Genomic DNA, 23,821 nt, shown 5'->3' on the forward strand with positions numbered 1-23,821 from the left:
TGTCCATAAAATATGACAATAAAGATTCTTGATAATTGATTCTAGATTTTTTCCACCTAGATGTTCATTTGCTTGTTTTGAGGCTAAAAATGCAGATTAATTTTTGCATTGTGTTTATCTATACTGTGAAGATATTTTAAAAGTACTGCTTTCATAATTTGGAGCAAAAATTGATACAGCAGGGATTTAATCTTGTAGTCTTGTAATCGTATTTCTCCTACTGACCTTTTCTTACCACAATTTACAACACTAAGGATGCATTTCATAATATTATGCCTGCAGAAGTAAGTTTCTTGATAAATTCTCAACATCATCAGCTTCAGCATCTGAGGGTTTAGAAATGCTGCGGTTTCCTTGGCTGTTACGCATTACTTACGTTGCATAACCAAAAATTTAACTTTAACAACTGCACATCAGAGTATTCTTGTTTATAGCGAAATAACACCACTCATTGGAAAATGAACAGATAGGTATTTAAAATGTTTTCATGGGTAGTTTTCAGTGTAACAAAATAAATTCACTTAAAAAAAGCATCTCAGCCTTTATAACCCATACTGACTTTAACTGCGTTTTAAAAAGTTCAATAACAAATACACTTTCCAGCTCTAGTCTTAAAGAAATATACAAAAAAATAGCTATAAAAATAGCTACTCTAAAATATTGAAAATAGATCTAACAAAGTTTCCTAAATTTGCTGCAACCAGATTCTTTGCAGAACCATGTCCAGATGTGGAGGAACCGTCAAAGACCAATTGCATCAACCAGATCTTCAATCTAACCCACTTGTCATTCATGGAGTCTCCAAATCTTGGGTTGCATAGAAATTCAATTTCATTGTATGTATGATGCATTAAGGGGAGGGAAAAGAAATTAAAGCAACAGAAAATAATCTGGGTTACAGTTACGGACACGTTACCTCCACAAATCTCTTGGGCAGATCGATGGGATTGGATGTCCACCACAACCAGCAGAGGGTAAAATTATTCCCATTACAAGCAGAGGAGGAACAATTTATTGACCAGTTTGATATGGGTCCAGCTGTACTGTTTTGGGACTGAATGATATGTGAGGGCATCGCTGTATTTTCTCATCCCACAAACCTCTATAGTGTAATGTAAAATCTGTAGTGCTGCAGATTCAACCCCATTTATTCCCTCTGGTTTCTGTTGTTCCAGGGGCACGCGGCCAGTCTGTGTTCAGACTGAATTACTCAGACCTTTACTAGTAGGCGTTGGTTTAGTTTCAAGAAAAGAATAAAAAGAATCAAACAAAAGCAAACAGGCTTATTGGCCTACAAAGTCTTACAGGAAACAAAGGAGACTAGTTGTCGATCAGAGATTTATTAAGACTTAAAATGGGATGCATGTTTGGCCAAAATAGTTTTTTTTAAAACATGCATGTGAATCGTGACAAATCTTATTCAGAGCGACGCTCGTTTTAAAAACATGTTTCCCTGCAGCAGACTGAAATTAAGGGATATTTGAAGAAACAGAGTGGGAGTGAAATCCTAACAGACACCCTGAAATAAAAACCACAGCTTGTGGGAAAAATAAATCTGCCTCTTTGAGCTCCCAGACAGGGCAGGTCTAAAAACAGCTGATATTAAAATCAGCTGAATCAGAGAAAATAAAGAGGACATGATCTAAACAGGAAAAAAATGATTTCAAGGATTTAATTTAAGCATAGAGTCATAGTTAAGGTCCATTTTGAATTTTTCTGAAGCTGTAAAATACAGTACAACTCTCATACAGGGTTAGAAAAATAACACCGTCCATCGCACAGTCAAGTATAGAGTTCAGCTGTGTTTGTAATATTCTTATACTGAGCTAAATAAAAATCATAAACACTGTTTCCAAACAATAAAAAGCAGTTTTCAGACGGAGTATCCTTTAATTATCCACTTTAGTTTCATGAACCATAAAAATAAGATACAGCTGCAAGAGAACAAAGACTTGATTTTGGTTGCACGTCTGGATAAATAACCAGAAGAGGGTAAAACAAAAGTAACAACTTGAAATGAAATCCTCCAGATGTCTCCGCTGCTCAGAAGTTGCTCTCAAACGTCACTACCAGCCTCCTTTGCCTCCCTTCTTCTTCTTCTGTGGTGCCTTCTTGCGCGTGGCCCCGGATGACGACGGTTTCTGCTGTCGAGGTGGGACCGCGCCGCTGCCGCTGGGGGCTGTGGATGAGCCGGAGGCGGACCCTGGTCTCGGGGACGTCGGGGGGCTACTGGCCGTTTTACTGGCATCCCTGAAAATGGAAAGAGCCCAGATGTGGTTAGACAGATGTCAGAGAGATGGTTGATTATGCTGCCTTCTCAGAGGTTTTAAACCTGCATCCATTCTGAAAACTTCATGCAGTAATCTAAGGTGCTGATCGGGGTTCGAACTGTTGCAGTTTATGCCACATGTTTAGTTTGTGGTTAGTTTCTCCACCACTGTTCTAGGTACAGAAATAAAGGAACAAATTCTGGCTCTTAAATTAAGCCCTTTTGTTTAGAGGCATCTGAATGTACATCAGTTACTTATATTTCTATACGCACATTTATAAAGGTGCACTTTATATGTCAGTAGCTCCCTGTGGTTGCATACAAAGTTTTTATGAAAGATTATTACGTCCTGCTGGCGTTTTAGTTGTTATTTTGGTGTTTTATGCTTTGTTTTTGCTTAATTTGTTAGTAAATAAAGCCTTTTGTGTTTATTTACTGCGCAGCAGGGGTTAAAACAAGGAAGCGGCTAACGGCTATTAGCATCTCCCAGCGAAACAACGAAGAAAGGTCCAAGATCCAGTGGAAAAAAAGTGCAAAAAAAAAATATGATTCAAAGAGGGAAAAGACTGGAATGTCGCTGGGAACGCAGTATGACCGTTGGTGTTCACTGAAGCGGACGCTAAACCTGCCGAGGCTCAGATGTGAGGAAATATTCTGCTATGAGGCTTTTAAAGTTGCTGTTGGATCGGTTTATTTAATTAATAACGGTTGGTCTTCGATCACGCCGAGCTGCCGCTTTACTGTGAGGCATTGCAGGTCAGGGTCAGGCTCGGTCCTGCGTTATTTAATGCCATTTTATAAATTATCTGCGATACTGCCACTAGATGTCGCCACGCCTGCTTATATTTGTTAATGGCGCCCGAGAGCAAATTAGTTTTTGGCTCAAAAAGAACCATCAAAACACTATCAAGATGGAGGCTTGGTGTATGAAACCTTATTCTCTCATAATTAAACAGTTTTTGGTCTTTTAATACGCATGTAATGTGGCTATATAGTAGGGTTTAGATACCCGATGTTGATGTATGATGAACATCTGTAGAGGCGACACCCAGAAGCTATATTACGTGGCTATAGAACTTTAAAGATTATGTTGTGTTAGATTAACATTTTGAGAGAAGCTTCTTTTTATCTCTTTCTAGGACCTGACAAAAAAAAAAACCTAAAAACCTTTTTTATAAATAGCCCTCAAGTTTCTGTACCCGTTCACACACAGGTTCACTCACAGCTCTGCTGAAGCTCCTGCCGTCGCTCCCTGTGTGCCTTTTCCTATTTGCTCCTTCTTCTTCCCCTTCTTCTTGCCTCTGTAATAGGAGCGCTCCTTCATCGGTAGCCACCTCTCAGGGTCCGGCGTTGCTTTGGGGTCGTAGTTCTTTGGCAGTTTGCCTAAAAATGAAAAAAAGGCGCGCGGTGAGTTGTCTTTGTCTTCGTTTAAAAAGTGCACCAGGGACAGAGCATCGGCATACCTTTCTTTTTCTTCCTCTTCTTTTTTACCTCGCCTTGGCTGCAAAGAAAATACATTATGGTAAACCAGTCAGTTTTTACTGATTACGCACTCCGATTTGCGCGGTATGTGAAAATTTACCCTGGCTCCTTGGGAAGGTTTTCTCCGACCACTTTACCGGCTTTTTTCCTGACGTAAGTGGCGCCGGGCGAGTGCTCCAGCTCGTCCACGTCTACATTGAAAGACATGGTGTCGGCAGACGGCAGGTGCTTGCTGAGACTGGAGACAGACGCTAAGGACTCTGGACAGATATGTGTTGCAGTGCTTTTCTCTGAAGCTCAATAGCAACGTTTCCCAGTTAAATCTACATTACTTGTCATTGTTTGATGATGCTTTGGTTTAGCATCATTAAGATTAGTTCAATTGTTTTGTCTTGAGCAGAAAAGAAATGTGTGGAAAATGCAACTAAAATCCTTTAATTACTGTCAGAAAAAAAAAAAAAAAAATAAATGATCATTTCAGCAGCTAAAAACCACAGAATTCTTAATATGTACTATTTAAAAGAAAGTAAATGGTTTTAGAAGGATACGATTTGGCTTTATTTGTGTCCACCAGAGAATAAGCGGAGATCAGTTGCGCCAGAGTGTGAACATCGTTCGTGTTTTGTCTGCATTAAAAAGAAAAAAAAAAGAAGAAGTTTTGTTACAACAAAAATTATCATTACAGTTGTATGAAAAGGACTACCATCTAATATGCACAAATGCAGGACAGTGACTCACTTCCACAGCTGCTCCAGATCACTGATGGCTTCTTTTTTCCGTCCGTGCTTCAGTTTGAAGTTTGCAGCTTCTCGCACCAGAGCCAAATGTGCAGCAGATCCGGGCTGCAGAGAAGAAGAAGAAGAAGTAAACTCTGGTCTGCTGAGGGTTTTATATAATCCGTCCACGTTACCGCAAACCTACATACCAAACCAAAACATGATCCTAGTATGAAATATCTACCAACCGTAATGCTCCGAGTTTTTAAAATCGTATTTTCCAATAATTTTTCAAATACCCCATCAAGACAAATTAGCGTTTTTGCAACCTTATTTATTCCCAAGGTAAACAGGATGTGGATTACACAGATTACTAATTAAATCTTCCAAGAAACAACTTTAAAAAGCGTGATTAAAATAAAAAGCTTTAATTTTGTGTGTTTAAAATGGTTTGATGAAAGCCAACAAGTGAAACATCGACAGTCTGGTTAAAAAGCAACATGCTAAGGTTGGATTTTTTTCCCTTCTTATCAGCTGTTTAATGTGAGGATTTATCGTTTATGTGATAAGGTTAACTGAAAGCGGACACATCTCTGAGCCGCCATTAAACCTGTGAAGCTTTTTAGGCCAAACTAAGAAAAACATTTTATTGATATGAAAATAATATAGAGCTCAAACCTGTTCAGCTTGATAATACTCTATAGCCTGTTTGAAAACGTCGATAGCACTGTCGATATCTTCTTCGTGGGAGTACATGGTTACCAGAGCTGAAACCTAAAAAAAAAAAAACATTAACACATATTTCAAGTAATAATAAAGACAAAACTACTAGGATTTTACAACACTTGCTGTTTGTCAACAGTCTCAAAAAGAGCCAATATTTGATTTTCTTACCATTCCTGCTTTGTGCTTGAACTCTTCAATGGATCTGAGGACATCACAGGCTTTTGTGACGTGACCTGAAGAGTAAGGCGAACATTTCAGGGTTTGTTGTGTCGCTATCAGCATTTATTAATCTCTACAGTTCAACAATATAACGCCAAATCAACACAATACCCTTATATATTCAAAAGATAAGCCAATATGGCAGCATGGCAGCGGGTCAGTACCTTGTACTAGATACAGTTGTGCCATTGTTAGTTTAATGCCAGACGCACTCTCTGGGTTTTTCTCTGAGAATTGCTGCAAAACAAACAGACAGGGATGTTTATGACCGGCATGTCTCACACAAAAGGAGATATTTCCAAGAAGAAATGCTGAAACAGATTGAGAAGTTGTTACAATTTTCTTCATATTTCCACTCCATTATTTTATCTTTATGACATTAACTGGGGCTTCCTTTGATGAGCGGCTCATGCTGGTGCATCTCAATAAATGAGAATATGATCAAAAAGTACATTTCAACACTTCAATTAAAAATGAGAAAGTCCTCTTGTGTAGAGTCATTACAGACAAAGTGATATTTAATGGATTCATTCTGGTCGATAACCACAAATCAGAGTGAGTGAATGTAACATTATGACTATAAAAAAATGATTCTGAATACAGAAATGTGTTTCATCTAGATCATATGTCTGTATAAGGACTCAATAATAGGTCAGAGCTTTTTTCATACGAATCATTACGTCAATGCATAATTACGCCCACAATGGCTCCAAATAACTGGTTAAAAATGACCAAAATCCAAGTAACGTTTTTAGGTATAGATATAACAACAAATGCAGGTTTTAACACTTTTTTCCCCATGAAATAATTGCATTTACATTACTGTGATGTCAACATCTCATACAAGGCATCCATAATCTTTTTGTTAAAGTTGGGTGTTTTTCTTTATTTAAAAACCCTAGATAAAGAAATTAAATGGTGGTTCTTTAAAAATTAGTAGTGAAATTCCTATAGTGGATATTTATCACAAATAATAAGTTGGCTTTTAGGCAAAACGTCAAAGGACATTTGCATCTCTAAACGTGTTTAGAGGACTAAAACGTCTCTTTGGATTGGAAAGGTTGCAGTGTACTGGAAAACTATCCAGTCAGTGGTTTTCTTCATGATTCTACTAAAAATCTTTTTGTAAAAATTTTATTGGAAACAGAATGAGGTTTTTATTAGCTTTAAGCCGTCATAATCAAACGAATAGTAATATGCGTTTGAAATATATCACTCTTTGTCCTGAAGCTTAGATGTTCCAATAATTACAAAACAAAAATGTAATAAACAAGTTCTGAGTCTTCAGAAGGTTTTTGGTCATATTGATTCAATTTTTTGCTTCCATAATAAATTATGATTACAATAGATTTTTTATACAGTGTTATAACCAACAATGTTTCACACATAACTGCACTTACAGTAAATATATATCTTTTAACTTCCAGAAAAGAAATGTAACAGCGAATAAAACTACTGATTTTTTTTTTTATACTGGTAAAAAAAAATCTCTGGAAGTTTAGCTTAGCGTTTATTCTCTTTCCTGGAGTTCACCTTTTTGATTAATCAAAACAAAATAAACTTTTCGATAATCTGCAAATTTAACGAGATGCATTTTATGTGTCAAATCCTCTAGATTCAGTCGAACCAGAACACAGCGAGTCCAGAACTTCTGGTGCATCGTTCTGTCCTTGGACTTCCAGACAAGAAGCGAAGGACGTGAGTCAGAAACGGAGGAGTGGGACGTGTACCTGCAGGAGCTCCACGGCTTTGCTGTGCTGCTTCTCCCTGCACAGCTGAGCTGCCTGGATGAGGACCGGTCGAGGGTGGCCTGGATTCTGAGACTGAAGACTGGACGCCAGTTTCCTGCACTGGTCGGCCTGATTGCATTCACACAGCGGAGCCAACCGGGATTACAACGGATTTAGAAAACGTAGAAGTGAATAAAAATCAGAGCCCCCGCTTCCTTACCTGGTTAGTGTACATGGCCAGCAGCGCTTTGTTGATCTCGATGGCCTGCAGCTGCTTCTTCGCCAGCTTGTATTCGACTCCTTCTGCATTTGTCAGCTTCACCTTTTTCTTGGAGTCGAACACGTTTTGGTCCTAAGAGAACAGAAAGGGTGTTAGCCGGAGTTCTTGGCTGAAGAGGTTTCGCTTTAGGACAGCGGGCTTTATGCGTACCTTATTGATCGTGATGATGTTGTTCGCCGTCACAGCCAGAAGCCCAACGTCAGAGGGCCTGAAATCAGATCAGATCACCGTGTTTCAACCATTTGAAATGTTAAAATGCACATCAGAAAATAGGTTTTGACACTATAAATAGTGCAATTTAAACCTTGAATTTCAGTATCAGGGTCTGCTCTTGCGTGAACTCACTTGAGCTTGATGACCTGGTTGTAGAGCTGCAAAGCCTCGTCTGTTCGGCCCTGTAGCTGCATGATGTACGCCATCTGAGAATGGATGACCGCCAGCTCTGACTCGATGTCTTCCTCGGTCACGTCCTGAAAGAGACAAACAAATTATAGTTATCTGATCTGATGATCTTTACGCCGTAAATGGATGAAAATTCATTTTAAGTCATCAAATAGCTCTGCAGCAGAAGGGTCAAAAGAAGCCGTCACCTCAGTCAGTCGAGACCAGGCGCAGAATTGTCACCAACATCATCATTTTTCTGAAATTATCTTTTTATATACACACTAAATTAACAACAGTTTCTCACGCCACAGCTGTGTGAGCAGAAACCCAAAGCTGGAGTCTCTTGTGTTTTAAAACCCATCATATAAGATGGGTTGTAAAGGTTTTCAACAACCAGAGTCTTTTAAAGGTGCATAGCAACGTTATTTGACTTTTTTTTAATGTATACATCAGCAGCTCACACTGGTTGCATACAAAGTTTTTTGAAATATCATCACGTCCTGCTGGCATATCAGTTGTTAGTTTGGTGTTTTATGCTTTGTTTTTGCTCAATTTGTTCATAAATAAAGCCTTTCATGTTTATTAACGGAAGTACGTACTGAGCATGCGCAGCAGGGGATAAAACAAGGAAGAGGCTAATGGCTATTGGCATCTCCCAGTGAAACAATTAAGAACGTCCAATATCCAATGAAAAAAAAAAAAAAAAAAACGCAAAAAAAAAAGACTCAAAGAGGGAAAAGACTGGAATGTCTCTGGGAATACAGTCTGACCGTAGGTGTTCACTAAAGAGGACACTAAACCTGCCGAGGCTCCGATGTGACCGCAGAGTTGACTGACATGAGTAAATGTTCTGATATGAGGCTCTTTCTAGTTATTTTCTTAATAATTTCCAACATTACAAATTTATAGAATACCACATTTATAGCTGTTATCATCTCAAATACGTTTTACCGTGTAATAAGCAAAATAAATGACAAAAAGAAGGACTTACAGAATCTTCTGCCAAAGAGACTCTGCAAAGTTCTGTCAAAAACAGCAAAATATGAACCTGTTAATATCAAACATTTAAACATGAATGGGTAAAATGAGTAGCTGAGTACTTCTAAACAGACTGACCTTCTGCTTGCCGTAGTTTATTGAAGGCCTCTGTCAGCTGCCCTTGACCAATCAGAGCGCAGGCAGTGTTGTAACAGAGCTCATATGTCGACTCAGGAAGACCCAGATCCTCCTACAAAAGGAGAACGACAAACAATCAAAAATGTATAAAGTCACACACACATTGAAAGTAGTTTAAAGCTATAGTTGATAATCTTGTTCAGAAACACTTTTTGTTATGCTGGGAAAAATGGTCCTTCCATCCTGAAAGTAGTTAATACATTATTCACAAAAAGGGAGGCCAAAAAGAAAAAAGAATCATTCTCTGTGAAAGATGCAGACCTGTAAAAACTAACCAATCCATGCCGTTCGGTCTGATGGGCAGGGATTTGTCAGAGTTTCGTTCCTCCTCTCACCCAGAGACGTTATAATATAACGTGTCAGTGGCTAACCACCTTTTCATTGCCACTTTTGCAGGACGTGAACTTGCAAAAAAGATTGTCAACATTACGGTAAGTAAAAAACCAAAACTTGAATCTTACGGTCAAAAAACTGTAGCTCCTCGCCCTGCACCATTGCCTTTTTTTTTTTTACAGTAGCCCGCGCATGCGCACCTAAAACAGACAAAACTGTGCACCTTTCGCTACTTAAACAGGACATCAAAGGAGCCTCTATCAAATATCAAATATAGAAAACAATACAAAATAAAACCAAATGTCTATCAATACACTAACGGTATACATTCCTCATAATTAAATTATGATAATCAGCAGAAAATAAAACATAATGTCTATATGGCTCTAACATAACGTATATAATAAACTCATGCCTCGAGTTTCAGGGGTATCACCTGCACACGTCTAGTGTTTATGTATCCGGTTAGCTTAGAGGCTAGGTTAGCAGTTAGCTGTTCATTGTCGCTCCGCTGCTCTCACCGTAGACTTTCAACGTGGCTGAGAGTCACAAGAAGGGAACCGCGTTCATGTTTATGAGAAGAAGAGAAAGGCCTCAGTAGAAAGAAATAAGACCAAAGTGGATTAGGGAGATTTTTGTTCACGTGATCCCCCCTGAAGAGAGGAAGAGCGAGGTATGCTCAGTTATTAAAAAGGGACTTGAGGAAACTTCCAGAAAAATAGCCGGCTCTAGCTTTAAAGTGCCGATCTCAGCACTATATGAACACCTCTCCGGTTTATTGAGGTATAGAAATCGTTTCTGATTCAGTTAAGGAACATTTAGCACTCAGCTTTTCCTTCAGATGGAGCATGACAGAAGGTATACGTTTTCATCAAAACTGTAGCTAATTGTTTATCTCCATACGTTACGAGGTGAACAGAAATACACTTCAAAAGGAGGAGTTGTGATCAGTTGTGTGTGTTGGAGCGTTACCATGGGCGCCTTCTCCCATTGGCTCATGGCAGCCACCACGGCAGCGAGGTTGGTCTTCCTCTCCTCCTCGTACTCATCCTGAGAGTTCCTGATCAGATCCGTGTAGACGCTCTTGCACTCGTCGTAGCGCTCCAGTCTATACAGCTACACGAGGAGAAGAGTTCAGATCAGCGGAGATACTCGGCCTTTTAGTCATTATGCCTCTTTTCATCTGGAAATCTCTTCCACAAAGCTTTCTACAGTGTCTGGCTTAATTTCTCCATCCTTTAATCAGGCTTAATTTGGCTTTGTATATTTTCATCCTCATTATTTGATTATCTTTACGTTGTTCACGTCCCAATTTAACGAGATCTTAGTTGTGTATGCTGCTTTAATCTCTACGTTCTGGCTCATGTTTAGTTGGAATTGCTGTTTTAATCTGCTGCTCACGCAAAATGAGCTCCATAAATAAATTTGACTAATAGCATCTAAACAGGAAGAATGAAACCAGAATTTACCAGAAAGAGCCATCACACTGAACATTAAAAGCTTACTCTCTGTCTCTGAATTATGACATCACTAAGATTCAGTGGAAAGCTAAACCAGAACACTATTATGTGGCATTATAATGATGCGTAATGGACAGCAACACAGATCATATGAACACCAACGGCGTCATTAAACAGCCTCACCACTTGACCGTAAAGTTCCTTCAGCTTGTCTGTCTGGTCAGGAGCACTTTCAATGGTCTTCAGGGAACTTTCCACTCTGTTCAGCCGGTACTCGCAGTATGCCTTCTCAAATACAACCTCACTAAAAACAAAATACACGTATTTCTTTAAGTCAGTGTCATGAGATTCCGACCTACAGACAGTTTGAAAATCTCTGTTTTAATATGCTTTCTCATCTAAGGCCATCCTCTTTCCTAAACGATGGCCTTTTCAAAGCATCATAGTTGTGCTTTAGACTGTGCAACGTGAAGCTTTTAATAGCTTGTTTACCTCCCGAGCACTTTGGAGTGGGTGTTCATGACATTCAGCGCCTCCTTGAAGCTCCCATTCTGAACGAGGCAAACGACTTTACATTGAAGGGCCGTCACATCGTCCCTGTTCTCCTGCAAAACTGCAAAGAAGCAAGAGAGAAAGAAAAGCAGGGCGATAAACAATAAATCAGATTACTGCTGCCAACTGTTTCCTGTTGATGTAAGATCATCTCATAACTGGTAGTGTGTGTGAATAAAAATGCTAAAATGTGTACAATAATTAGTCTGATATCTAATTTTTGGGGCAGATTTGGTAAGTCTCATATGAGCAAACTCTACAAAACAGGCTGAAGACAGAAATACAGGTTGCTTTATGGAAGCTATTTAGACAAAAAAGTACCTCTATTTGTTAAGTACATGTTAATATGACATTCTGTATGCTGCAAAATAATAGAAAGAAAAACAGATATTGACAGCAGACATGCAATTGATTTCCTGCCACTTAACCTTCCATTAATATCCCAGAATGCAGCTTTATATGAGCAGCCATCTTTCTGTCTCTGTCTTGTATATTTATATATGGTTATATTTTGAAAGCTACCTGCAGTACTTCCTACTTCTTGACTGAGTGAAAATCTCTTTAAATCTAGATCTGCCAGAATTTTGAATATTTTTGAGCCTTACTTCATTTAATTTAATTTTTTTTAAATTTAGGATCTGTTTCTGATCCATCAACAGGGTCCATCTAGCAACAAAAATGTGTTTTTGTCCAAGAATAAAGCAGCCATCTGCTCCAACAGACAGACTTTTACGACAAAGCAAATGGTATTTTTGTAGGACATCTGAAAATGACGTTGCTTTAGCCCCTGTCCCAAAATCCCCCTAACACTTTAAAGAATTCTACGAGAAACGGTAAATGATAAAAATACATCATTATAAATGAAACATAAATAAAAGAAAAAAACATAAATAATCTTTCTATACCTGTACATGCAAGTGGGCCTTTAGGCAAACGTTCTTGGTATATTGAACTAATTGGGGTGCCACATGAAATAAGCAAACGGTCCATTTCTGTTGTAACACACTACAACAGAAAAGGACACGTTTATCCCATCGAATCCTGCGCTCCCGACGCAAGCGATACAAATGGTGTCGGGGGTAACTAGTTGGTTATTTAAGCATTTACTGTTTTAATTAACTCCCCGTGTTCCCCCATCAGAACAGACTTGACGGCTACTCGACTCTGTGGCATCTTTTAGTGCAGCTATCCACAGAAACTGGGTGCGTTTACAAAACGCAGTTGTGTTCACCAAGGCAGGTAAAAATATGTTGCGACTCTGTGCGCTCTCTCTTGTCAGAAGAGTGAGTTTTACTGCGTGCAAAAGACGCGTGACTCTGAGGTGAGAGTAAAGGAGCACCGACTTAGATTAGGAGAAACATTAAAGGCTGCTGCACACTAGGTTGTGCTGTGCAGGGGAAACACTCCTGTACATTATCATGCCTTTCACTTTGAGAAAGAGCTATATTTTATTCTCCTGCAGAGGGGTAATTCAGCTGCACCAGCATCAAAAAGCCTTACAAACAGGTCCAAATCACAAGCAGTTTCATACAATCAATTAAAACCACTTTGAGATGCACTTATTTGCCCACATAGGTTCTAACTTCCCTCGATACCAAAAGCAGAAGTATTTTTAAGTGGCTCAAAATGCTAACGCCCACAAATAAACAAGATAGAAAAGTCAGGATAATGTTGATTAATCATTATCAATTTTGACAATTATATAGCTCCCAATACTGCGCAGCAATATAATCAGCCCAATTAATTCCAATAATAAAGTCATATTTAGATCACATTACATAAAGTTCAATCTGAAGCCTATCAGATTAAGCTGTAATTAACAGTTTAATATGATTAAACTGACAGTACGTTAAAGTCAGTTGACCTTATTGTGTTGATTGGTTTGAAACACTAATATCTAAGGCTGCTAAGCTAATTGCATCTAGTTATCGACTTTCCCTCAATCCCTCACCCTGATCAAACATTCTGATTTAATTTTATTTACTTTAACAGGGACAGTACAACTAAAAAATTGTTACTGATAAGCAACTGAGGCAGTGTACATAGAGCTTCCAGCAGAACGGTAATTTGCTGCCCCCGTCCCTGGTCAGGCTGTTGATACAGGAGAACAAATTAATGTAAAATCGTGCCTTCAAACTCAAAGTTGCAAATATTAAGACCCAAATAAAAGTATAAAAAAAAGTCTAAATCAAACTGCAAAGATAAAAAGACACAAAGAAAACACGTCTCTAAATCAGATTATTAATGTTCACAGTGTTGATGTTCTTCTGATCCTGTGGTAAAGCGCTCCATAATTGTGATTATTTACCTGAAAATGCTGATTGTCGGGTCAAAAAGGTGCAGAACCACTTCTGGTCAGTTTCCACTTACTCACAGCTCTTCTTCTCACACCTTCATTATCACATTTTTGTATAAATTCACAAATTAAATTATTCATATTGTGACAGTGGAGAGAAACAACTCACTACTAACAGCAAGAACCCTTCAGGTGGTATAATATAAATAAAAAAAAAAAAATTAAAATCAACCTCAGTATGAACACCAATCTGCTATGCATACCACTGAAGGAGATGTTGGAGAGTCTCAAATATTTTTGTGCTCCAGTTTTTTTCTGTTTGTTTGTTTTTGACACTATTCTGTCTATGTTTTACGGAGCTGGCTTTGATTTAACAGTTTGACGGTAACAAAAGAAAGTTAAAGAAGATACAGCGTCCATCAACCCCTCTGGTCAGCAGGTCAGGCTAGGGACACGTCATTGATCAGAACACGCAGGTGCAGTTTAGTTACGAAACTTAACTCTAAAGCGGCTTTAAAATTAAATATTACACATTTTACTCATCTGCTGCACCCGTTCAACACACCGATGTTTTAAAACCACTAGTAACGCAAAGCCATGCCTCTCTTTCCAGAGTTGGCTGCTTTAGCTTAGCCACATGCTAATAGGTAGCAGTGATTCCCGAGCTGGGGGCGTCGCCAACGTCGCCACCGCCGCTTCCAGGGTTTTAAAGGCGGCCCTGTCAGACCTCGACACTTACTTTTTGCGAGCGCCTTCAGAGCCCTGGTGTAGTCCCCGTTCTGTCCACAGCGGTTCACTTCGGTCCAAAGTGAAGCCACAGCCACCCCTCCGCTCGCCATCTTGGCTGAATCTGGACCCAACAGTCAGGCGGAAGTAGAATGTTGTACTTCCGGGGTAGAGGCGAAGGATTTACAAAACGAAATTTACGTTTATACATTAAAGCACGGAGAAAACACCGACTTGATTATTTGATGCAGTTTTATTTTAGTAAAGGAATCTGCATTCTCTGCTATTTTTAATTTTAAACTGTCGTGGCCAACGATTGAAATGGGACTTTGCTCTTCAGAATGTGGAAATAATGTGGAGGACCGACTCTGACAAAAATAAATACAGAAATAAGTAAGTAAAGAAAAAAATGCTCAATGAATAACTAAGCATCAAATAAATGCACAAAAATACAGCAAATAAATAAATGTGAGCAGTAATTATATTGCACAACACAGACATGTAAAATCTATTTTAATTAGCTAATTTGTTCATTCTTCTTCTTGATAATCACCTCATTTATTTATTTTTCATTATAATTGTCAACTTTATTAATTAGTTTTTAAATGTACTTATTTCTGTGTATATTTTAAGATTTTTGGATGTTGTATTCCTCCTTTCTATACTTGAGACCATCTCAATATAAACGATACTCTCATCTTATACTTCCTATACTTCTTTTTTAAAAAGTTACTGAAACATGTTCCGTCAGAGCATCCATATAACAGATAATAAAGCCTGGAATCACATTGTTGTTTTCTAATCAAGTTGCTAAATGTCTCAGCTAAATAATAACATGGATAGCCAATTTGACAACGTAAAAAGGACAGACATAAATAAATAGGGTGAAAATATAGAGAGGAAAAATAAAGCAGACAAAAAATTAAAACATACACCGAAAAAAAATATTTAAAAACGTTATTAATAAATAAATTTGACAATTATAATGACAAATAAATGAGGTGATTATTAAAAAGAGGAAAAATATTTCTACATTTCTTTTGAGTTATGTCAGAGTCGGTCTTCCATAAACATGAAGCCCCAAACAACATTAGTCTGATACATTAGACAATCAACGTCACCTGTAAAGTAGCTGTTAGTCTGATGCTTATTTATTTTGTTATTTTGAAGAACATTTGGTATAAATGCATTTGTTCAGTCATTTTGTCACATTACTACAGTGTATTTTTTTTGTTGTTTATCTGAAGTTTTGAAGTACTCCCACTGGTTCCCTGTAGCTCAGAAAATAAACTTTAAAATACTTCTGTTAGTTTATAAATCACTGAATGGCTCAGCTCCAAAATACATTTAAGACCAGTTGTTGCTGTATCAACCTTCCAGACCACTCAGATCTTCTGGTTCTGGTCTACTCTGCAGACCCAGAAACAGAACCAAACATGGAGAAGCAGAATTTAGTTCGTATGCCCCACACATCTGGAACAAACTTCAAGAAAACTGCAAAACAGCCGAAACACTGAGTTCCTTTAAATCAAGACTGAGAACCTACCTGTTTGCAATTGCTTTCGACCCATAATAACAGGAAGATTGACCAAAGTATTTGATGTGTATTGATGTTTTTACTTGATACAATTTAATGTTTGTTACTGGTGTCACAATCGGTGATCGTTTCGATGTGTTTGAGATGTTTTATATGATATAAAGCACTCTTAACCGCCTTGCTTCCACCAACTGTACCTTGAAAAAGGGAACTGTCCCATATTTAGAAACATGAATCTGTATCTAATTAAATTCAGGTTTGAGTCAAATGTTTACAAAATCATTTCACAAACACACACACAAAAAGATTTATCATTTCAGTAGAGTGAAACAGTCTATCTGGCCATGAAGTGTCCTTTATTTATTTTTCAAGGAGTTGGCAACCCTATATACAAACAAACTTGACTTAACTTGACTTTCTCATTTTTGAAACCGATATCAAAGCACAACTTTACAAGACGCTCAACTCTCCCCATTATAATGCAGGGGGAAGTCCTCCCTTCTTTGTAAGAGTTCCTATAAAATTACTTACTTACCTTGTTCTCATAATTTTACAACTTTAATCTCATATTATGACACTATTCTCATAACTTCCTCCCAAAAATATTCCACCCCCCAAAAGGGAATCAGCAGTCTGTGGCACTGTTCTCTTTGGGGTGGCAGACTAAAAAGTTTGAGAACGTCTCATTTAGAAGCAGGTGCTCTGGTTAGATGTGACCACATCACCCTGAAGCCACTGCCTGCCAAGTAAAACACTGGGAAGGGGTTCAGTATTATGCTGTGGGACAGCCCTTTTTCGGCAGGGACAAGACATTTGGTTTGAGTTGATGGGAAGATGGATTGAGCTGCATAGTGTGTTTTTGGACGCCTTATAACATGAGAAAAAAATGGAAGAGAGTTTGATGCCTTCCAAAGGTACTCTAAGTGAGAAGTGCTGAAGTATTATAAAATTGCAACAAAGAAAGCATTTAAGGAAAACTTGTGATTTCACTTTGTGAAATTGATACTGCTTAATAATAACAATAATAACTTGCCTAAAGAGCCAAAAAGATCAGTTTAGCCCACTTATAGGCATGGGAAAAAATCTATTTTAAGACAGCAGACATGCAATTTTGCTCTACAAACGAACTGTGAAGTTTTAATGTTCAGATGAAGTATTGACTCAGGAGGCAGAGGACAAAGGCTAATTTTTTTTAAACTCTAAATCATGTATTATCCCCTTTCCACTTCACATTTACGTGCTACTTAGTTTTGACCCATCACATAGAATCACACATTGAAATTTGTAGTCCCAATGCAGAAAAAGAATTTGAAAAGGCAAAGTGGCAAATAATTTAGTAATAAATTGTATAATAAGGGAGGGCCATTCAAATATTAGTAACTGTAGGTGGTTTGGTGGTTGACGTATAAGCCAGAATTTATTTATTTTTTATTTCATTATTAGTGCGCAACCTGCATTAAGAAGATTGATAGAGTTGAATTTCATAGTAACAATAAATCTTATTAAAACCCCAACAACTCTGGTATTATTGTGCTTTATCTTGAGGAACAACATTTTTTTATGTATTCTTAGAAGTTATGAATTTTTAAGGGTATGTGACAGAGGGACAGTCAGAATTGTGTTATTGGTCAACCACCCGGTTGCAGTTAAAAGCACAACTTTTATGGAAACATTTGACAATTCTGCAGTCAGAATAATTTCCGTTTTTCCTGTTACTCATCCAGTCTAAGGAAGCACTGGTTGAATCATCAATTCTTTTTAATAGTGGGTTCTGTGATATGTTTGCATTCAGTGAAGATTATATTTATATTGTGGTTTTGTGTTTTAAATATATTTTTCATTTATGGTTTTGTGTGTTTCGCTCGTTTTCAATCAGTGTAAATATGGACTTAACCCCTATTAACTGAATAATTATACACGTGTATTACAGTTAATAAACAAAGAGAGAGCAACTCTATTCTTTCTTCTTTTTTTTTTTTTTTTACGTGAAAACGCATAATTCCGATTGTAGCCGTAGCACTTGAATGCCGCAGCTTCGTAGCTCTTCATCCGAAGAGGAGGAGAAGGAGGAGAAGAAGAGGGGGGTACTGTTGTCATCCGTCGGGGCAGTGTGTCGAGCTTTTGTCCAGGAGAAATGGCCGGGATTAAAGGTATAAAACCCGCTCCTCGTTTTCCAGGGAGGCTCCTCTAAATGTGAATTACGGGGCGGTTTTAAAACGCGCCGGAGAAAAGTGATGCGTTTGAAGCGGCAGCAGCAGCAGCAGCCGTCCGGCTAACGGTCGGTGAACGGATGCTAGCAGCGCTCTCTGAATCTAGCTGAATCACCCGCAGTGATTTAAACGTCCCGTTCTCGGCTCCCGCGGTTAATATGCGGCCGGAACATGTAACGGCGCCGCTATTATTGCCCCCGGGTTAGCCCGCCTTCACCGGGAGCCGCTGTCGTTGCTAATTCCGGTGCCCCGGGATTAACGGCTGTCGGTTAGCGAGCCGCTTCTGATGGCGACAAAACACGTGAAAGCAGCCGGAGCCTCACACGACGATGCAGGCTGCTTCTCCGGGTGCCGCTGCGGTGACAAAGTGTCTGACCTCTGCCTCTCTTGCAGCTCTCATCAGCCTCTCCTTCGGAGGGGCCGTCGGCCTCATGTTCCTCATGCTGGGATGTGCTCTACCGGGATACAAGTGAGTACGACCGGCACCCACCGCGGTTTGTGTGCAGGTGTCAGTGTGTGTGTGAGGGGGGGCACATAACAACATACTGGGGTGGAAAAAATCTAAACAGGTCAATAATTAATTGTTTATATTGTATATATGTTATATTTTGCATATTATGGCCCCTTCTTGGTGGTAAGAAGGGGCCATAACAGGGGCCAGGACCAATTCTACAGCTCGCTGAACAAAATACTGGGGTGAAAAAAAACTAAACAGGTCAATATTTAATTGTTTATATTGTATATATGTTATATTTTGCATAAATGGTGGTAAGAAGGGGCCATAACAGGGGCCAGGACCAGTTCTACGGGGCGCTGGCCCCTGTTGGTCCCTGTCTAGAACCGCCCCTGTAAGATCCCGTGACACCAGCATGCCGTGGGTCAGGGTTCCTGTGCAGCCCGGAGAAAAGCTGTTTTCAGATTCCTCTAGGTCTGGGGAAAAAAATTAGTGTGATTGAGAAATGTTTTTATTTCCAGGTTATGTTCCACTGTCTGAATGTTTTGCAGTGGCCCCCTCCAGAAATGTTTGATATGAGGGGGTCCAGGTGGGGCGACTTACACTCTTAGGGTGGCACACTGAAACTAAAAGCTGTTTTGTAAAGCTGCATGTAGAAAACTATCTTAAAGACTAATGTAAACGCCCAATATCTTGTGGTTTATTGTTTGATTTTTATTGTTGCTAAGTATGCATAGACCAATAACAGCACAGTGGCCCCCTCCAGAAATGTTTGATATGAGGGAGTCCAGGTGGGGCGACTTAAACTCTTAGGGTGGCACACTGAAACTAAAAGCCATCATTTCAGGATTTTATTCTACTGTTGTAGTAAAGCTGCATGTAGAAAACTATCTTAAACGCCTAATATCTTGTGGTTTATTGTTAGATTTTTATTGTTGCTAATGATCTATTGTGCATAGACCAATAACAGCACAGTTAGCGTTTTGAGTTGGAACAACAATTCATTTTTATTGTGTAATTATATTAGGAATAAGGTGTACATTTATTGAAAAACAAAACAGTTACTAGTGGAAAGTAGATACTGGCAGATGCAAATAAAAGCGCAATAGAAGGTCAAGAAGAGCGGCTGCCTTGCTGGCTGTGCATGATGGGATGAATTTTTCCATTATGAATGTGTAGGGACCCTGGAGAAGGACTGGGCAATATATGGAGATTTTTATAAAAAAAAAGGTATAAGATGAGACCATTGTTTATATCGAGATGGTCTATGTTACGTTATAATTATTCTTTAATGTATTCTTGTAGGATAATTTTTTTCTTACAGTTATCTGCATCTGTTTGTTAAAACGGTGCCGATGAGACATTTGGGATGAAGCTTTGATTCAAAACTGACTTTTTTACAATTACTTTATAAAAAGAAAAACATATCCAGATAAATATGGGATGCAGTCAGCCTAAAAATATTGTGATATTAGTTTTGGTCCATATCGCCCGGCCCTACCCTGGAGGTTGCATCAGCACAGCCAAAAAAACAGAATACGGCTTTTTTCAAATCACCATCATCCGGAAAAAGAAGATTTTCTTTGCATACAGCATACGTGTGAACCTCACGGCCCGCGGGCCGAATTTTAAACTGTATAAAGTGGCTAAAACTGCCTCCTGGGGCAAATCTTGATTTTTTTTTTTAAACTGTGTAGTAGCAGCATCCGGCCGCTATATGTCATTTTCCCACAACACATTAAAACAACCCAGAAATGTCCAAAAAGAGAAAAAAGTGATGCAGAATCCACTTTTTTTGCAGATAAACTGTTTAAACTGGGCCTAAGAGTGCTACTTTTATGTAACTGTGCATGTTTTTTATATTTCTACGTGAACTGAAATTAAATTCTGAAATCAGAAGTACCATCTACACACGTGCAACCGGCCCTTTTAATGACTTCATGATGCCAAAGTGGCCCAGTGTAGAGATGAGTTTGACAGCCCTGGCCTAGAACGTTTGCTGCAGATCTGTGCAACGGCATCAATAAAGGCACAGCCCGGTAATTTAATCCGTCTGCTGTTTGTGAGGAAGAATAACAATAAAAAGCCATTCTCTGTTCGGCTAACAGCAGTACGGAAGTAGGGAAGACTCCAGGCCCAGAGGATATGCCGTTCAAAACCACGTTAAAGATCCTAATATCAGTTGGATGGCAAATTGAAGTTGGCATCTGATTCTAAGTTATAGTTAGACAAAGTGCTATTTGACTGGAGCTCTTGTTTTTTTTGTTTTTGTTTTTTTATAAAAGTGACTTTAAAAACTAGTCATAGCCCTTAAATCTTTAGTCTTTTTTTCAGAAGTCATCTTATAAGTAAGCAGAGTTTATCAGAGTTTTACATCCATCTGTTCTGTGAGGGCCTCAGAGGCCTTTATTTAATAATGCCTCTATTTGTCAGCTAATTTGAGAACCATGAATGCTTCTCCCTTCACTTCATACTTATGCACAACTTTGTGTTGGTTTGTCAAGTAACATTCTAACAAAAAAACATCAAATGTTTTGGTTGTGATGTGACAAAATGTGGAGAAACCTGACTGTAGGATGAAAAGAAACTGGACAAGATTTTCTTATATACTTAAAAACACACCAGTTCTTTGCTGAGGAAGTAAAAATATGCTAGTTTTAAACGGTGGCTTAAGCAATAATGGTCAATTCAATCCTAGACATTTTTTTGTTTCTACATTTTATTCCTGCTTATATTCTGTTTTATTTTCCTGTATTTTAATCATGTAAAGCACTTTGCATTGTCTCTGTACTGAATTGTGCTATACAAATAAATTTGCCTTGCCTTGCCTAGTGCTGGATGGCTTGCTGGCTTTTCTCAGGTCACTTCAGTGCATCCTGCACAGTATCTGAGTATCTAACCTATGTCTCCTTCATTTGTCCCTCTTCCTGTTTTTTTTGTTTTGTCCTAGCAGTGAATACTGGCCTTTGTTCCTCCTCTTCTTCTACGTCCTCTCCCCCATCCCTTACTGCATCTCGCGGCGGGTGGTTGATGACACAGACTCTGCCAGTAACGCCTGCAAAGAGCTGGCCATCTTCCTCACGACGGGCATCGTCATCTCTGCCTTCGGCCTGCCCATCGTCTTCGCTAGAGCTCAAGTGGTACGTCAGGGCAACTTTAAAAAAAACAATTTGTCTTGGTTGTGGCCGCGTATTTATCACGGCTGACTTGTAGACGAGAGGCAGACGCTTTTATGCTGGAAGAGGAGTTTTTTTGTTTGTTTGCAGAGATAAAGCTGAAATGTCTCTTTGGATGCTTTGTTAATGGAAGATTGTCGCTTACCGACATTGTGACTGCACTGGTTTACAGATTGCCTGGGGGGCGTGTGCGCTCGTGCTAACAGGTAACGTAGTCATCTTCGGGACCATCCTGGGCTTCTTCCTGGTCTTCGGATCCAACGACGACTTCAGTTGGCAGCAGTGGTAAAACGGCCTGATGAGGCAGAGCAGCGGGGGATGGGGGGAGGGGTGGGGTGAGGGGGGTACCTTAGTCTGAACTGTTTTTATTAGCATTACAATTATTATTATTATTATTATTATTATTATTATTATGGTATTACTGTTTGGTTGTTGTTGTTGTTATTTATATGAGGACCACCCATCCATAGACTTACACCAAACCAGTGCAATACTGTTTTTTTTTTTAAATGTCAAACTGACACGAGAACAATGGAAAATGCTAACTTATACTCTGATTATCATTTTTATTTATTTTTTTTTATTTGTTTTAGCTTTTGTTCTCTGAATTTTGTTCTGTGAGTTTTCTCCATGTGTGCATCGACACTGTGTTCACTTGAACTACTGCTTGACTTAAAAAGTCCAACATGGCAACTTGGCAGTGGTATTAAAGGGCGACATTCTGCTTAAATATTTAATTTTTTTTTACATCTTCTGTAAATGTAAAGTGACTCACATTAAGGTTTGAAACTGGGTATGAACCTGAGCGTGTTGGGGCAGGAATCGGGCAAACAACCAGCATCTTTTGAAGCTATCACATTTGGCTTAAAAGGCATAACTCATAATTTTTAAGACCTTTTCCTTGTAGGTCTGTCGTTCTCTCCTTCATTTGGCTCAGACACCAGGGAAAAAAAAAAATTCTTTGTGTAATTATCATGGGAGAACATGCAGGAAGATTGTTCGGAAATAGTAGTTGTTGATTTAAAGGGAAAAGCACACAGCAGATATTTAGCACTGACAGAGGAGACAGAATATAGAAATTACTGTAGAAAAGCATTTTCTTTTGCGATAAACGTCTTGTCCACAAACATAACCACCGTGGCCTCAGCGATCTGGCTGTTAACTCCCTCCTGGCCGTGGTTTATACTGTGTTGTCTCCTTTCCTCTCAGCCTAGGGTTGGTTGCTGCACTGAAATCTGAGATTGCATTTATTTTTTTCTAATTCTGAAGATTAAAAAAAAAAAAAAAGAAAGACAGTTTTTTGTTTGTGCTGAGAAATCTGTCACCTCCACCTGTTAACTTGCCCAGAGCTCACCCCACGTTTCCTGCACAGATGAGCTTTGTAGCCAAATTGCTCTCTCCGTCCTTTATCTGTGTTTCCTGTAAGCGGCCACATTTCCAGTTAACATATTCCCATTAAAAACTCTGTTTTCTTTTTTTTTTTTCCAAGAAAATAGCTTATCTGTCTACAGCCATAGAGGGACTGTCTACCAGACGGTGCTATTATGGATACAGGGTCTTTATATATTGATATATTGTGGGGGCCATGACTCATAAAAGGCTGTTTTGTGTCAGAAAGATGCATTTTAAAAGTGTATCTGTTTAGAAAATCATCAGAAAACTTAATTGTGACTTAATGTTTCCTGCTTTCAAAGTTGTTAAATTTTCTGACTCAAACATATTATACACGAGATTTAAAGCTTTTTAACAAGTGAAACCAGGAGATGGAACAGCAGGTTTGGACGTACCCAAACGTCAGACTCTCTTACCGTCTCGCTCAGAGTCTATTTGCTCTGATTACGCCGTATCTGAGGTAATTCTGCTCTGTTATGTCCAGAACGCATGAAAAGCCTGAAGAAGCCAGCAGTTATTGTGGGATTAGCGTCAGGACAGCAGCGTTGTTGGAGAGCTGCTTATAACCAGGCCCTGTTGGTCACTGACGGCCGCTAAGCTTTCAGCGTGACTCCTTCATAGTATAAGAATCCAAGGACTGAACCGGCATCGGTGTTGGTTAAGCACATTCGCTCCAGTCTCCTTTTAACATGTTTAAAACTCA

At 38.9% G+C, this 23,821-nt stretch overlaps 2 protein-coding genes across 3 annotated transcripts; one reads left to right on the plus strand and one right to left on the minus strand.

The window, feature by feature from the left end:
• Positions 1–1,657: 1,657 nt before the first annotated feature.
• On the minus strand, positions 1,658–14,507 carry srp72 (signal recognition particle 72). The gene is made up of 19 exons (XM_012879204.3): positions 14,363–14,507; positions 11,268–11,388; positions 10,959–11,079; positions 10,288–10,431; positions 8,923–9,034; positions 8,798–8,829; positions 7,768–7,892; positions 7,573–7,630; positions 7,363–7,494; positions 7,143–7,271; positions 5,577–5,649; positions 5,362–5,426; positions 5,146–5,241; positions 4,490–4,593; positions 4,300–4,377; positions 3,852–3,989; positions 3,733–3,770; positions 3,493–3,652; positions 1,658–2,250 (listed from the first exon to the last, which is right to left on the minus strand). Exons 1-19 carry the CDS (start codon positions 14,460–14,462, stop codon positions 2,067–2,069), a joined length of 2,010 nt encoding a protein of 669 aa, XP_012734658.2. The 5' UTR covers positions 14,463–14,507; the 3' UTR covers positions 1,658–2,066.
• Positions 14,508–17,906: 3,399 nt separating this feature from the next.
• leprotl1 (leptin receptor overlapping transcript like 1) lies at positions 17,907–23,017 on the plus strand. Of its 2 annotated transcripts, none has more exons than XM_036127758.1 (4): positions 17,907–18,036; positions 18,490–18,565; positions 21,501–21,690; positions 21,899–23,017. In XM_036127758.1, the coding sequence occupies exons 1-4, from the start codon at positions 18,021–18,023 to the stop codon at positions 22,013–22,015; spliced, it is 399 nt and encodes a 132-aa protein (XP_035983651.1). In that variant the 5' UTR covers positions 17,907–18,020; the 3' UTR covers positions 22,016–23,017. The 2 variants fall into 2 exon arrangements, with proteins under 2 accessions (XP_035983651.1, XP_021180518.2); XM_021324843.2 differs by having other exon boundaries at positions 21,504–21,690.
• The last annotated feature ends 804 nt before the right edge of the window (positions 23,018–23,821 follow it).

This window comes from Fundulus heteroclitus, chromosome 23 (assembly GCF_011125445.2).
Source record: "Fundulus heteroclitus isolate FHET01 chromosome 23, MU-UCD_Fhet_4.1, whole genome shotgun sequence".
Classification (NCBI taxonomy): Eukaryota; Metazoa; Chordata; class Actinopteri; order Cyprinodontiformes; family Fundulidae; genus Fundulus; species Fundulus heteroclitus.

Coding starts and splice junctions, on each gene's coding strand:
- srp72 (XM_012879204.3), bottom strand. CDS start 14,462: ATGGCGAGCGGAGGGGTGGCTGTGGCTTCACTTTGGACCGAAGTGAAC. Junction 11,080..11,267: donor CACTCCAAAGTGCTCGGGAG/GTAAACAAGCTA, acceptor TTTTGTTTTTAG/TGAGGTTGTATTTGAGAAGG. Junction 5,427..5,576: donor ACAACTGTATCTAGTACAAG/GTACTGACCCGC, acceptor CTTACTCTTCAG/GTCACGTCACAAAAGCCTGT.
- leprotl1 (XM_036127758.1), top strand. Junction 18,566..21,500: donor TGTGCTCTACCGGGATACAA/GTGAGTACGACC, acceptor GTTTTGTCCTAG/CAGTGAATACTGGCCTTTGT. Junction 21,691..21,898: donor TCTTCGCTAGAGCTCAAGTG/GTACGTCAGGGC, acceptor ACTGGTTTACAG/ATTGCCTGGGGGGCGTGTGC.